The sequence below is a fragment of the Aphelocoma coerulescens genome, chromosome 3 (genome assembly GCF_041296385.1).
Source record: "Aphelocoma coerulescens isolate FSJ_1873_10779 chromosome 3, UR_Acoe_1.0, whole genome shotgun sequence".
NCBI lineage: Eukaryota > Metazoa > Chordata > Aves > Passeriformes > Corvidae > Aphelocoma > Aphelocoma coerulescens.
In genome coordinates, this window is record NC_091016.1 from 16,326,721 (window position 1) to 16,342,142 (window position 15,422).

The following is a 15,422-nucleotide window of genomic DNA, read 5'->3' on the forward strand; positions in this document are numbered from 1 at the left end:
CTGCACAGCAGACTTTATTGCCGCTGTTTGGAGGCTGGTAATTTTTACACAGTCATGATAATTTCCACTGCAAAATGTGATTATGTCCCCAAATCCTTCTGTCCCAGACAAAATGGGGCTGGGGTCATTGCCATGAAAAACATGCTTTGCCTCTAGAGTTAGCCAGAAGACAATTCCCTGTCCAGAATTGTCTGTTTTCAAGGTGGAAAAAGATCATCTGTTCCTACTTAATTTAAAAACAGAAACTTGTGGCTGAAATCAATTTTTGTGGCTTTAATTTGCCACAGAGACAGCCCTTGAATATAATTGTGTTAGACCAGAAAACAGTCTCCATTTTACCAGTAAATTATCAGTAAATAAATCAGGGTAGCTGCAGCATCGAGAGACAAAGTGAGGGATTGGACACCTGCTTCTCTGTCTAGACCTTTCTGTGACTTGCCAGAGGGTTTCAAGTGCTGAGAGTGGTGCTGGAACCTTCCCAAAAGCAGCTGCTGGAGGCAGAAGACTAACAGTGTCCATCCCCTCATTATACCTATAGTGTTATCCACGGGGTAGGCAGAGGGTGAAACTCAGTCTTTCTCAGTTCTTAATGGACGAGACACCCTGCAGAGGATGTGTTTTGTGTCACAAATGATCCAAGGCACCTGGAAAGAAATTCCTTCTCATCTGCTTGACTCTGGAACAGCTATGCACTTTCTCTACACAATGCTGTCTCTCATGTTGCCCATAGACACCCAGCTTTCACTCCTTTTCTACTTGTGCAAGGTGTGCAAAAAGTGAGGAGCTGAACTACCCATATCAACTAATGGTAATTAAATATTCCCACTCATCATTCTCTGTTTGCATCACACAGGAAAAAGTGTAGAACAGTGGGATCTCAGGATTTACATGAGACGTTCACCTTATTGACATCCAAATGTTCTCCAACTTTGCCCTTTTTTTGCAGTGGCAGTTTTCTGGCATTAACCCATTTCCTGTGAGCTACTGTTTAGAGAAAAGGAGCAAAGCGAAACAGCAATTTGGATCACAACTCATCCTGATCTCAAGCTCCTTTGCCTTCCTTTGAAAGTTCAAAGAACCGAGAAAGTCCCAGACTCTTGAGGGGATAGAAGACCTGATACCTATAATGCAAAGCCAACTCATCACATGTATTTCCTTTACTGAAAATATGAATAGAAAGATCACTGAAGACACTGGTTTCGGTCAAGGACAATAAATATGTTTAAAGCATGATTACAAGTAAAAAAAAATCAATTAAAGGTTTAACATTAGACTGTACAAAACACACCTCTAGACAGATGGAGCTTTCCCTTTATAAAATTGGAAAAATCATGGTCTGTGTCTCCAGTGGGGGGAAAAGCACCATGAGCAGGTCTTACTGGCAAAACTGAGTGGGGAAACAAAAGCATACCGGCCCTTTGCAATAAGTGGCAACAGGTAAAATTGACTTTGGATCTCTTTTAATGAAGTTACAAAGGCAATCTGACAAACAACCCATACATCACTCATGGACACACAGAGGTTTAGAAGAATTCAACAGTTCTGCTTTTCTAAATGAAGCAATTGTCCCCAAGTTTGTCCCGTGATCCCACTGATATCTGACTACTTCACTGATTGGTGAAGATCAGCTTGTCTTAAGAGCCTTGCAGGCCTGGGGTCCTTCAGAAACTTCCTCCTTTCTGGCATTTCAGGCACTAAGCAAACAAGTGCCAGTTCTGTGGGCTGAATCCCTCCCTGAGCCACAAGCTTGTTGCATGTAAGTAGAAAGCACTGTCACCACACACCAGTGCTGTTGTTGATGAAAAATGCAAAGCTCAAGCTCGTAGTGAAGAGGCAATTACTGCAGTTAGCAGAGATAGTGGGTAGAAAAAAGAAATGGGGACCTCTGTGGACTGAAAATTTCAACTCTGGAAGGAAAATTTAAAGTTTCAATTTTAATTTAAAGCTTTCTATGAGTAGCCTGCTCAGTAAAGCACGGTATCCTTCTTTTCATAAAAAGTGCTCTTTCCAAGCCCTGCCTAGCTCTGTTTTTACCAGACTCAAGGTGTCATTACATGGGCTGGGCATGGGCTGTCAGCTGCAAGAGCCAATGCTGGGACACTTGCAGAAGTGCAGTTTTACTAAGAAACTGAGGCTGCCCAGTACAAGCCATGTCCACTGCAGAACACCGTGTGGGCAGCACAGGAGTACCATGTGCTTTCTTGGAATATGCCAAGGGGGCTTCTGAACAGATGGACATCCCAAGCACCACAGCTCAGCTGTGAAAACGAGGTTTGCATGGAAAGGACCTCAAAGACCATCTAGTTACAACCCCCCTGCCATGGGAAGGGACACCTTCCACTAGACCAGGTTGCTCAGAGCCCCATCCAGCCTGGCCTTGAACAGTTTCAGGGATGGGGCATCCACAACTTCCCGTCCACACCACAGCTGGTACAGCTGTGAATTTACTGTGCTTCTGCAGCTTCCTGGTCAGCCTGGAACTTCCCTGGCAGCCATGGTCTCTAAGGCCATGCAAGCTGAGACAAGGGATGCAGGTGAGGGAGGGCACCCATCTCTCATTTTCCCTGAGCAGAGGAATTGGATGACAAATGTCCCAATGCACCAAAGCACATTGCTCCTCACACAGATGGTGTTTGTGAGACAGTTCAGATGAATTAAACCATGGGTCTGTGACCACTGGCACAACACGCATGGAAATTTCAAGTCAACAAGACAAGGAAATTCTATGTCCATAATGTAAGAAATGCTTTCTTGACTAAAAGGAAAGTGTGTAACCTTGTTCAAAAGTAATTTTTCTTCCTCCACACTGTTATTTCAGACTGCATGGAGACAACTTGTTTACACAAGGGAGTCTACTTTTTCTGTCAAAAAAATTAACTCTTGTTTGCTTCCCACTTGAAAATTACTTAAGGAAGCAGGTTGGGTTTTTTCCTATTGCAATGGCAATAAAGTAGTGTCTATCTCCTAAAATATTAACATCCTGTCAACTCTATCAAACCTTCAAACCTTCTGATCTTCAACTTCCCAGAAAATCCTCAGGTTGTCTACTTACCTTATGTAAAAATGCATTTCAGTCAGAAGGATGGAATATTTAACAAAGCATGGTATTCCTTACTGTATTATTCAGTCCCTGGAGACGTTTAAAATATTTTTAAAAAGCAAATGCAGCTGGGGTCCTCAGAGGAATTCTGGGACCTAAGATAACACACCGGTCTTTGAGAACACATCATACTTCAAGAAGCCTGCTTCCCATTGTGGTACCAGAATCTCTGCTGGCCAAAAAATTCACCACTCCTTTCCCAGTCCTACAGATCACCTACCCATTTCCCTCCTGCCTCCAGTTAGGTGCACAAATTGTCTTTCCAGTACATAGTCCCACTAGAAAAAGCAGTGTTGCTCCAACTAAATTCAGGAATAAGTAACCCTACTAGCAAATTCTTCTGTACAGCCCAAATATAAGGAGTGTTTCAACTAGAATGTGTTCATGATAAAACAAATCCAGAAATAAAACACTGACTATGTTAGTTACAATTCTGAAAGCATAGGAAATACAAAGGCTATTCTTCCCTGCTATTCTGAGGTTGCTGGTCGGGAATGCTGCTATTGCTTTCCACAAGGCATCTAAGAGGCACTTTTTTTAGTGGACTGTGCAGTTTGTGGGTACCCACATGGCATTAACTCTTTGGTAAATCAGCATGGCAGCAATGCACTGAGGACCTGTTGGAAGTCCAGTCATGGGCTTTGTGGCTCCTTTTTGCAGGTGGCAAGTGCTGGTGCTGGGTTACCTAGGTGGGACAGGAAGGGTCACAGGCTCCCCATCTCTGGGAAGTCCCAGGACACACTGTGGTAGAAAAATCCGTATGAGGAAAGCCAAAGGAGGTATTAGAATAATAGGTAAAGTCAAGGAAGAATTATCAGACTAGCCATGTCCTTTTCATGTCCCTAGTAATGCATACGAAACACTTACTAGAATATCCAGAATTGCTGAAAAGGCACCACAGTTGCAGTAAAATACAGCTGCTTGGACTCAGACAGCCAAGCTGAAGGAAAAATGGAAGTGCTTTCCAGGGCTTCTTTTAAAACAGCAAGAGGCATTGTATAAAAAACATTTCCCTGTACAATAACATTAAAATGAGGAACAGTAACATCTGTATCTTGCTTCAGCTCGTGTTAAATTTCAGCATAGTTCATGGAAACCACCAACAGCTGCTCTACAACAGCCCTGAGAGCAAGGAAAAGGAGTTCACTGACTGTGTAAGACTGCAGACTGCTCCTAGCTCTGTGCATCTCCAAGTATGTTATGGCATGGAAAATCTTGTTCCCCTAGAAGGAAACAGTTTTTAAAAAGAGAACTATGCTGTTTGCCTGGCTATTTGAGACCTTCCACACTTCCGAAGGAGAGAAATTCCAGAGCCGCCTGTTATGAAGAACTCTTCTCCTTGTATTTCTGGTAAGCATCCAATATCTCCTTGACAACACTTGGATCATCAAGTGTGGTGACATCTCCCATGTTGCTTGATTGTTCAGTGACTACTTTCCTCAGCAGCCTTCTCATGATCTTCCCTGATCGGGTTTTAGGGAGGCGCTTTACCACCTGCAAAGAAGGGAAAGACACACCTTTCATAGAACTTGAGTCCTGCTGGAAACCACAAGGAAATTTGTCTGGACTATCCTAAGCCTGGCACACTTTTCATGGCCACAGCTCCTTTGAGGCTCCTGGGAAATAGACCATTGAGCACACTAGATTATGTCCAAGGAAAGGAGTGTCACAAGCATCAATTCCTTGTGCTATACTTTTTATTCTTAGTTTAAGTGGACTTTGTTCCCCATTGCCATGTCCAGGCTGGGTGCTGCTGGACACAAAGCTCTTTTGGCAATCAGGTCCTGAATATGCTGTTAACTATTGAAATCTAATTGCATATGAAAACTTAGGCATCAATGGTGACACAAATCTCAACACATTACCAGAACAGACAGAAATATATATATTCAGCTTTACAGGGCAGGAATATAAAGCAACACAATTCTGCACACCAGCTGCACGGTCTCCTACTCAAGGGATATCTCCTGTCTGCTGATGTTTCTCTCTGCCTGGTATCTGTCAGCCTACACACCTTCCTTCATAACCAGAACAATCTTAAGTGCCTTGGCTATGCCCCCTGGGAAGGACTTAGCAGCAAATTCAAAGGCTTTAGCATAAATCTGAGGCTGATGAAGAATTCTCAGACACTGAGCAGAGACACCAACAAGTCTCACATTTTGCTACATAATCAGGCCAGTAGGCTACAAAACTCTATAGCATTAACTGACACAAGGAAAAGGTTAGAGGACTTCTCTGCAGGACTACCCCGAAACACAGGGAAATAGAGGCATTCCCTTGCACACCTGCAAGTTCTGAAAGCTTCTCCAATCTACTGAGGATATCCTGGGCTGTTCCAAGTTGAAGGAGCCACCCTTGCCTGCTCCTGTTGTATTCTGTTACCTGGGCCTTGGTGTCCACCTTACATGCATGTGGCTAAAGCAGAGCCCCTCAAAGAAGTGTCTGGTCACTGTCTTCAAGAAGAGAGAAATGGATGCAGGCAGACCTTGGGGGACAGCTAAGAAGCAGCTTTGTGAACTCCCCCCTAACATACAAAGGGAGCTGCTTAAAGGTGAGGATGCTTGAGACAGAGCCTGGAGCTCATCAGTACTTCCAGGGCCAGGCCTGCTGTGCAACAGAAACACAGCCAGTGCTTTGAGATCTGATGTTGATGCCAATTATCATTGCAAGCTAGCTGGGCAGTGTCACTGCCTCTCAGTGCCTCTCTCACATGCAGACAGACCACTGCATCTGTCCTCCCCCTGCCTGGATCCCTCCAGCCAGTTCTGCTTCCCTGCCTCTTTATCCTGCCAGAGGAGGACAACAGCAGCACTGCAGGTAGGACGGTGAGGGTTGCTTGATGTGACCATTTCCTGTTGCTGGTACCAGTTTCAGTCTCCCACTTACCAGAATGTGGTCAGGCACAGCATACTTTGCAATCTTGGAAGCCACTATGGTTTTGAGCTCTTCTTTGATATGGTCTACATGAGCAGTCTGCTCCTTTAGCACTATGAAAGCAAAGGCACCTGGAAGACAAATGAGCAGAAGCCACAAACCTCATATTAGATATTGTCTGGAAAGACAAAGGATGCTCGTTCGAATGTCAGGGAAGGTTTCAAATAATTCCTATGCACAATCTAGGGACTGACAAGAAAATCATTGATCCTTTTTACAAAAGTGAGTCAGACTCCAGCCCTCAAATGATGGCCCAGCCTTTTCTCAGTATCTGTGACTGCTGTCAGTGACAATAACAAGTGAACATAAATTACCAAAGTGTTATTGGGATCAAAAGTTGGCCAGTGCAAAACAGCTATTTCCATTTTGTTCAAGGGACACTTCTAAGCACAATCCTGTAAAAGGAAGCTCTACCATATACATAAACACTGTGTATAAAAACAGTTGAGGGAGTTAATACCCAGGTTAGGAAGATGTAGCTATTTTCATATCTGTCTTTGTCTCTTGGGGCTGCAGTGCCAGTCCACCTAAGGATAACTGCCCTCCCATTCCCTCACCATCTCCTAACATGCAGCCTGGGTTAGAATTTAAGGGAAGTATATGCAGATGTCATGGCAGGACACTGCTTTTCACATACCTTCTCCTTTGATCTTATGTGGATACCCAACCACAGCTGTCTCGGGGACCTCAGGGTGATCAGCCTTCACAAAAAGTCAAACAAAAATACACAAATCATAACTGCTTCAAGCCCTACAGAGTTTGTGGCAGTTGCTCTACAAACAAAACACCTTGCCATATCTTGCTCTCCACTTGCCAGATCCTGCTGAAAGCACAACAGGAAAACTGGATGCCAACTTCCTACTGCAGGGTCAGCTGGCGGCCATGGCCACGTCTCAGGGAGTAGCCCTGTACTGGCCCTGCTTTTATACACACAAATAAGTACTCCTACATCCACTGCTAAGCCCACTGCACACCGAGCTGAATTTGCAACAGCTGGAAACCCTCTTTCTCTTTCTTTGTGCATGACTGTGGTCCCAAGTGGTGACTGGCCACTGCCAAATCACAAGGAAAAGCAGTCTTGCAGTGCTCAGTGCTACAGAGAACTGTGGCCAGCAGAGGTAAAAAGTGAAGCAGCCAACATCACAGTCCACATTGGCCTGGTGTTTATAAGTGCCCAAAGCACATCAGAAGGCAGAAAAATCAGATTTCTTCATTCCCTGACCCAAATGCACTTTTGTTATTACGCTACACAACGATTACTTCTGTTGAACTGCAGAGTTTAATTTAACATTCTTCTGCAGTAAGACAATAGTTTGGGTGCACAGACCAGAAGAAACAACATACCTGCATCCCACACCAAAGAATGGATTATGTTATCTTAAATTAGATTAAAATATGAAAGTAAACATCACAGAGCAATCTAGGCACATAATATATTTGCATTTCCATGTGCATAGACATACACTGATTGTGAGAGGAACTGGATCCTATAGCTATGATCAGAAACCTGCACAGACAAAAGAATTACTCACAGAGGAGAAAGTAGGATCCTGTGTTCCATGTGAACACAGCTCAGGTTCATCAAATGTTGCATTTAAGTGCCATTTGCAGGCAAGGCATATAATATAGAGATAAACATACAGGTCAAGCTTTAAATATAAACACTCTGAGGACCTTTTGTTTTCAATTCCCTGAGACAATATTATTTTCTCTCAAAATGACAGGCTAGCTTTGCAGCTGATATAAATTAAGGTTGCTTTATGTTAAACACTGCCAAATTCTCAGGCATACTCAGCTTGTGCAGATGAGCAAGAACCACAGGCTTAGGAAGGAGAGGTCAGGTTTTAGCAGAAGAGAAGGAAAAAATAGGAGAGACACTAGCATCCAGAACAACTGCAACAGCACAACATCACTGAGAGGAAACACAGCTCTGACAGCTCAATTGCAGGGATTGTCCACAGTGTGGCTCCTCTCACTTGCTCATTTGTTGTCTCCTCCACAAGGGAGCTGTTTCCTCTTGCTCCTTTGCTATTCATTGTGCACCAAGCTGTGTCTATGCAAGGGCAAGGGTTTGAAGGCAAGAGACAAAGCTGCTTTGAAAGGGTCACCCTAACCCACAGATATGCCCTGTCAAGGAACCTCTACCTGCTTGGAACTTACCATTGCATCTTCTATTTCTGCCGTCCCCAGCCTGTGTCCACTTATGTTAATGATATCATCCATGCGCCCTGTTATCTGGTAATAGCCTTTCTGGCTCCTGTAAGCACCATCCCCTGTGAAGTAGTAACCTGCAGCAAAGACACGGGGCTGATCAGCAGCAGCAAGTGTGTCAGTTTTGGGCTCTGGTGCAGGACAGACCATGCCACAGGACGGCAAGCAGGGCAGGGTGGATCGGGCAGCTTGGAGGCCTTCACAAGCTCACAGCTGTGTGACCTGCCTCATGCCATTTCCCACTTGCCTCTGCCATCCCTGACCCTCCTCTGCTCTGCCTGGGCTGAACTGGCTCCTAATAAGCCCCTGAATAGCACCAAGGCAGTGGAGCTCAGATCTCTGCCAAGATGGACAAATCACTGTAGGCAATCAGCAGCAACCAGTGGCTGATGTTCCTACAGTAAAACCAAGCCCAGCAACACAACCCAGCGATGCTCAGTTGGATTTACAGAACCAAGAGGGGCTTTCTGATCTCCCTAGGCTTCGCATGCCTACATCTGCACAGCAGCTGTGTGCTCAGGCCTCTTGGTGCACACAGCACTAAGATAAAACCACTTCAAATGCCATTTGCCACAGGCTACTGGTCAAGCTCAGAACTGCTGCTGGCTACACCTCAGCACACATGGAAAACCACAACTGTTCAGCTGAAAAGGAGCAGTTCTATTACACTTTGTACATGGGAACACTGCCAATTTTTTTAATCACTTACACTAGGATGGATGAAAAGCCATTTTCCCTCCCAGCTAACAAAGATTTAGATATCAGATAACAGTCACTCTCTAGTGTATGAGTGTGGGAGAAAAACTGCTATCAGATTAGCTAAAAAAACCCCAAACCACCCCATGATAAGCATGGAGTGTCTAAAATCTGATGGAAACTCAAAAAGACCCAGGGTTTCCTAGAAACTCCAGTGTCACTGAGGACACATCCGGTAACACAGATTGTGCTGGCTCTTCACCAAGGCCATGTCTGCATCTGAATTGTTCCAGTGGCACATCTGAGAAGCAGCAGGCAGCTACTGCTGTGAAATCTGAAGGTGGTTCTTGCCAGGACCCATTATTGCCCTATTCATGGACTTTCAGTCATGTTTTCTGCCTTTCCAGATCAATTAAACAACTATCAACTAAATAGCAACAAGACATCAGATTTAAATGTAGCGAGTAATAAGGGACTATGAGGTCATTCAATTTCTAGTACCAGTTTCTCATTCTTATTATCCAGCCCATTCTGTACAGTTTTCAGGATTGCCTAATTCTTGCCTACCCCTGTAGCTTTCAAATCCCTTTCAGTTGCTCTCCTGAGTGAAGACAGTTGTCATGTCCAATGTCCTACAAAAAATGTTTCCCTGCCACTTCTAGTTACTTACCAGACACAACTTGACCACATTTTAAAAAGGAAGGTTGTAACACAGGGTTGAGATTCAGTGATGCAGGAGGTATTTCCCATCCTTTCCTATCCTTTTTCCAACTGAGACACAAAGCTCCAAAGAAAAGGTATTTGGACTTTAAAGCTTAGGCATTAGAGTTTTCTAGAAAATACATCCTTTTTGACAGCTAGAAAGGTCAACACTACCTAAAACCATAAGGGCATGCTTGCAACATGTGACACACCCCCCAAACCACAATCTGGATGGTCCAGAAATATCAGAAAGTAATGCTGAAAATATTTAGTATGCTTACACCACAGTGAAACTGTCTTCCCTTTGCACTTTTCTTACCTGGGTAGGCTTTGAAATAGGCATCAATAAAGCGCTGGTGATCTCCATAGATCGTCCTTGCCATGCCAGGCCATGGCTGGGCAATGCAGAGCGCACCAGACACATCATTGCCCTCTATAACCTCTCCCTGCAGGTTCAAGCACAGGAAGGATGAACAGGTGAACGAAAGACAAATAGTGAAGAGCTTCTGTGTCATTGGTCTGGCAAGAGTCACCCTGTTGCTCACTACAGACTGCCAAGTGGAGAGTCACAAGTGGAGAAAATAAATGTAAACAACTCTTCTAGACACTTGCAGTGCCCTGTTGGCAGTCTGTATGGATAACCGAGATAGGCGCTCGCTCTCTCTCTCTCTCTATGTATATATATATATGTATATATAAATTGCTCATCTATTCTACCATTTTAATGGAGAAACAAGCATCCTTCTGGATCCTGTTCCTTTGCTGTCCAAAGGATGATTGAAGCAGAAACACACACCAGCTTCTCGTTTGGGCACCCAGCACAGCTCCAACTCACATTCTCATCCATCAGCACAGGCACAATCCCAAAGAAAGGTCTCATAGCCATAGCTGGAATGATCTCAGCTTTCTCCTCTGAGGGCCGTGGGGCAATGCAGATGCCACCAGTTTCTGGAAGAAAAATGAAAACCAAAACATAGGTAGTCCATCCAATGCTGGATGAAAGCAAATTCCAGCTGTTCTTAGGTCAAGAAGAAAACAGTGAAGCCGCCTTGCAAGAAAGAGCCCCTGGGAAAGGCTTCTGCAGGACCAAGAAGCACAGACATCTGAAAGCAGCACAGGCCTGGCATGGGCAGTACTCAGCAGCCCCATTTCCTACCACAGAAGTGCTTTTACAGGGAAAGCATAAGCATGTCAGGGGATTTATCTCCCACTAGTGTTTCTATAGCTGCCTAAGGTTAGCAGGAAAAGTACTTCAGGAGTCTGAATTACTGTTATTACAGAGTATGAGATTAACCCACCCCTTACAGGCAGATTGAGCTTATTTTCTAGTCAAAATTGAACCTTTTAATCATCCTTTTTCATTCCTGCTGGGATGAACATTAAATCAGACTCCAACCTTAATGAGGTCTTTGGTATTCTAAATCTAATTCAGAAACACAAGAGAGAAACAAAAACAAAGGAGAATAAGGCCTTTAAAAATACAGCTCTATAAATAAAGATATGTTCTGCTACATGAAGAGTGCATTCCTCTACTGGCTTTGCTGAGGTTGTGAAAACTGAAACCAGGGGTTGGAAAGGCTGAATTTGACCCTGAATTTGCATCCGGCTACAAAGAAGGGTCTTTAATGGACTCTAAGCTTTATACCTGCAGCAAATGGTTTCACATGTGGCTTACACATAGAAATATTTCCCATTTCACTGATGGGCTTGCATTCACTTCATGTTTCTGTTAATTTTGAAAAGGGGAGCTTGAATTTCTTCAGGAAAAAGCACCCCAGACACCTGCTGTTCTCTATTTGCACAGACAAAACCTGCATCAGAACAGGGACTGTGATTAAACTGAAGGTTGCTCTTCCTAAGCTAGTACTCATCCTGAATACAGCACTGAGAGCTGTGTTTCAACATGGTGTTTGCCACATCCTACACATCCTGAAGCCAGCTGCACACAAAGTCTCACTCCTGAGGGAGCTGCATGGTAGCAAAGGTGCCTTAAAAATTATTTGCATGGTGAACACCTATTATAAATTGGTTTAGAAGTAAAAATTTTAGCCACTGACAGATGATATCAAGCAAAACATCTAGGCTCTACCCTGCCCTTATGAAGCCTTTCTCTTCAGAGGCAGAGCTGGCAGAGAAAGGTGTGCTTCCACATTACCTGCGCCCACGCTGTCAACACAGTGCAAACCCACCCAGACCTCAGGCAAGGACAGCAAAGTCTGAGCAGGGGATGGGTGCTTTGAACCAGGCTCCCCTCTGCCATGCAGAGATCCCATCTGGCAGCAGAGTAGAGCAAGTGCTCTCTGCCACCACAGACTGATTGGAGTGCCTGTTTTGGGGGGAATCTGTTTCAGAAGCACCAGGCCAGTCTAAATCGATGTGAGATGATGCAAACAACAAAAGCTTCCAGGGTCTGTTCAGAGATGTCTTTCAAAACCAGCTTCTGTTCATGGCTGTTCTTTTGTTTGTGAAATCAGTGACAAAAGTGAAAATACCTAGTGTCTTTTCTGCATCGTGAAGAACTACACCCAAAACTCAAACACACCTTTGGTTCTGTTACTGTCAATCACAACCTGGTGTCTCAACAGCAAGAGCCATAGGAATTTTTCATCTGCACACACCACACTATTTCAATTGTTTCTCATAACTGCTCCCTCACTCATTTGCCTCATCCAAAAACTTTAAAGTAGATTCTTAAATCACCATTAGCTGATGTCTGCCAGGCTTTATTAGCTGGCAACAGGTTGCTGCTCAGAGAGCAGTGTCCCGTGGAGGACACAGCACACAGCAGCACAATTAACCAGCTATACTGAAATTGTATAGGAAAGGTGACACTGCAGGACCACAGCCAGCATCCATCACATTGTGCCTGTGATCTCTTCCCACGCTCCTTTTACGTTCAAATGGCACATATAATCTTTCCAAGATTAATTTGGCTTCCTCTTTATTAAAGCATCAACTGTGGAAAAAGATTGATTCCACTTTCTACTAAAATCAATGTCATGAATATTTATCATTATATTATGCTTCCAGGAGCTGGTGACTGTTTACCTGTAAAGCTATGCCTGGTTCAAGGTAAGACCAAGCACTCTGCTCTAGCAGACTGTCCAGGGAATGTTTTTTTACCTCTTACCTGACAGTTGGTGCTCCAAAATCCCAGGAGAAATACAATTTAATACAAGATCTAACCCTGTACTTTGGTGGAAATAGACAACACAGCACAAACACTACATGCACCAGTTAACAAACCAACCAAAAAGTGTTAGGGCAAAACTGGATTCTTCTCAATTATGTCAATGTGCAGCAATCAACTGTTTCTCCATGGTGTTTTCTTTCAGAGCAGAGAGGAGGAACGCATATGATGAGGAAAGACCTAGCCAGCCAGCTTTCCTTCTGCTCAGCATGTAGGAACCCAGAAGATTTAAGAGATCAGTAGTTGAAGTAGATAGCAGTTAACATTGCTGCTCTGAATTCTGAGGTGGTTTTATTTCAAATCTGAAAATGAAAAAGAGAGCCTGCAAGCCTGGTCTGGATTAAATGGAACTTGGTTGTGTGCCAGAAGAAAACTCATCACACTGAGATAGAGAGCCTGCTAGCAGGAAAAAGGAAGAAATCAGGAGCAGCTTGACTGGAAAGGGAATGAATATTCTGCTCAATGGCAGTTTAAGACTATTTTTCAGCAGAGGCAGAATGCCAGCAGCTGTGCTCCTGTCTCCATGGCAAACTGGATCTCACGACTTCAGAAGGACATATTGCAAGGCACCTTTAGCAACTCCTGGGTGTTGGTGCTCAGAAAAGAGAAGACTGGGTGCTGAGGAAGGAGCCAGGAAGGAGCTGCAGGACTCCTTCGAGCAGAGGGCCCCACCAGGCAGCAAAACCCCAGTCTGGGTACAGCACGTGGCCTCTCTCTGTTGCTGGCTAGGGAGGCCAGGAGGCAGAGGCCAGCTCTGCTCCAGTCGGACTGGGATCTGTGACAGCCAGTCCCTGTGTCCAGCAGCTTGTACACAGCAAACAAGCCTTAACTAATGCACACAGATGGGCCAAGCATGTTGCCAATACACAAGTGCATCCTTTTTGAGGCATCAAAGGTCCAGGGCCAAAGCAACTACGGAATATCAATTCAATCATGGGAGAAGGTGCTCCCCAGCAGCCCTGCTGGGTGACAGCCACTGTCCTCCAGCCACCTGATGGGCCGCCAGCAAGTCTCTCTCACTCTGTCCTTTCCAATCTTCCAGAGCAGTTGCACAAGGTCCCTTTGACTACACAGCTTAGTCTTCCATCCTCCTCTGACCATTCCCAGGAAGGAAGACAAAGCACAGCTAAGTACAGATTGTGGCTATGTGGTGCTTTCAGTGCTATTGCATGACAAGACCATGACAAGGTCAGTACAGTTGGATAAACTGAAAATGAGTTTTGCAATTCAAGCTTACTATTGCCAGCTTTGGCCAGAAATTCAATCCCTGCCTCATATTTCTAGCAGCAACTGGCATTTACCAGCACTCAAAATACCAAAGAACATTTAGAGGAAAACAAAAAACCTAACATTGCCATCGCTTTTACATGTTGTTACATTGCTGTTATGTGCAGAAACTCCCCAGTGACTTTTCAAAGCTGGTCCAAATGCCAGGAGGATTTTTTTGACAGACTTGTTAGATCAAACTGAAATGTGCTAATCCCTCTCTCCCTACCAGCAACCTGTCAATGATCAGGGTCCCCCATGCCCCCCCAAGCTGCCTCTTACCTGTCTGCCACCATGTGTCCACAAGGGTACAGCGCCCTTCTCCCACCACCTGGTAGAACCACTGCCAAGCTTCCTTGTTGATGGGCTCTCCCACTAGAGCAAAACAAGAAAGAAAACAACCTGACACCCAAGAGACTGCGGGCAGTTCATTCTCCCTCTTGGTGTACAACAAGCTGAACGCATGATCTCCAAGCAGAATACTTCCAGCACTTTTGCTGTGATGCACTCATGTAACTGAGGACTGACTTTTTCCAGAAGGACCAAAAGGCAAGCAATGAATATCACTGAAAGTAACTAATCAATGCAGGTCATGTAGTAAGAACCTCCAGAACAGAAAATAATGCAGGAAAATGCTGCTTGGGTCACCTATGCCAGTAAAATTCAAAGTGATGCCCTCTACCATTAGATAAACCTTTTTAGCCAAGAATGTGATCCTGCAAAATAAGCTAGGAAACAGGCAATCACACAAAAGTTCAATGGACCCAAAACGTCATTTTGTTGCTTCTTCTGCTGAGAAAATATTTGAAAAGCCAGACACAGAGTCCATTTTATCATCTTATTTCTAACCACATCCCATGTGGTCAGCTGAGCTCCTCGGGCATCTTCATTTCACCAGCTAGAACCCCTTGTCTTTATCAGATGAAGATTTCATGCCCCTTACCTGAACCCAAAACCTTCAAGGAAGATCTGTCATATCTCTTCACCCACTCTTCTCCATAATTCAGCAGCAGGCGTATCGCTGTAGGTGCTCCATAAAACTGATTAATTTTCAACCTTTGCACCACTTCCCAGTAACGACCTGCAAAATCACACTTTTAAAAAGCTGGAAGGCTTTTTACCCTTCCAGCACGGACCTACCGCTGCTAACACTCAGCTGAAAGGTTAACAGCCAAAGCTGGAGCTGCTGCTACTGTGAGTACAGAGGAAAAGCAATGGCAGCTTTTTTTTCCCTACCCTGGATTCACGGATGTTCCTGAGTGTTGTATACACATGTTCCAAAGCAATGGAGCTTACCTCTCCTGAGCAGACAGGTCACACTGT

General features: G+C 44.5%; 1 protein-coding gene across 1 annotated transcript in view; it reads right to left on the minus strand.

Moving 5' to 3' along the window:
• Positions 1-815: 815 nt before the first annotated feature.
• Positions 816-15,422, minus strand: part of ACSS1 (acyl-CoA synthetase short chain family member 1) — a 31,781-nt gene continuing 17,174 nt past the window's right edge. The window contains exons 7-14 of the mRNA XM_069009187.1: positions 15,043-15,180; positions 14,382-14,474; positions 10,479-10,591; positions 9,963-10,089; positions 8,195-8,322; positions 6,672-6,735; positions 5,987-6,105; positions 816-4,594 (exon numbers count right to left, since the gene is read on the minus strand). Of these exons, the coding sequence (XP_068865288.1) occupies positions 4,421-4,594; positions 5,987-6,105; positions 6,672-6,735; positions 8,195-8,322; positions 9,963-10,089; positions 10,479-10,591; positions 14,382-14,474; positions 15,043-15,180 (956 nt within the window). The 3' untranslated portion in view covers positions 816-4,420. The remainder of the gene's footprint in view (positions 4,595-5,986; positions 6,106-6,671; positions 6,736-8,194; positions 8,323-9,962; positions 10,090-10,478; positions 10,592-14,381; positions 14,475-15,042; positions 15,181-15,422) is intronic.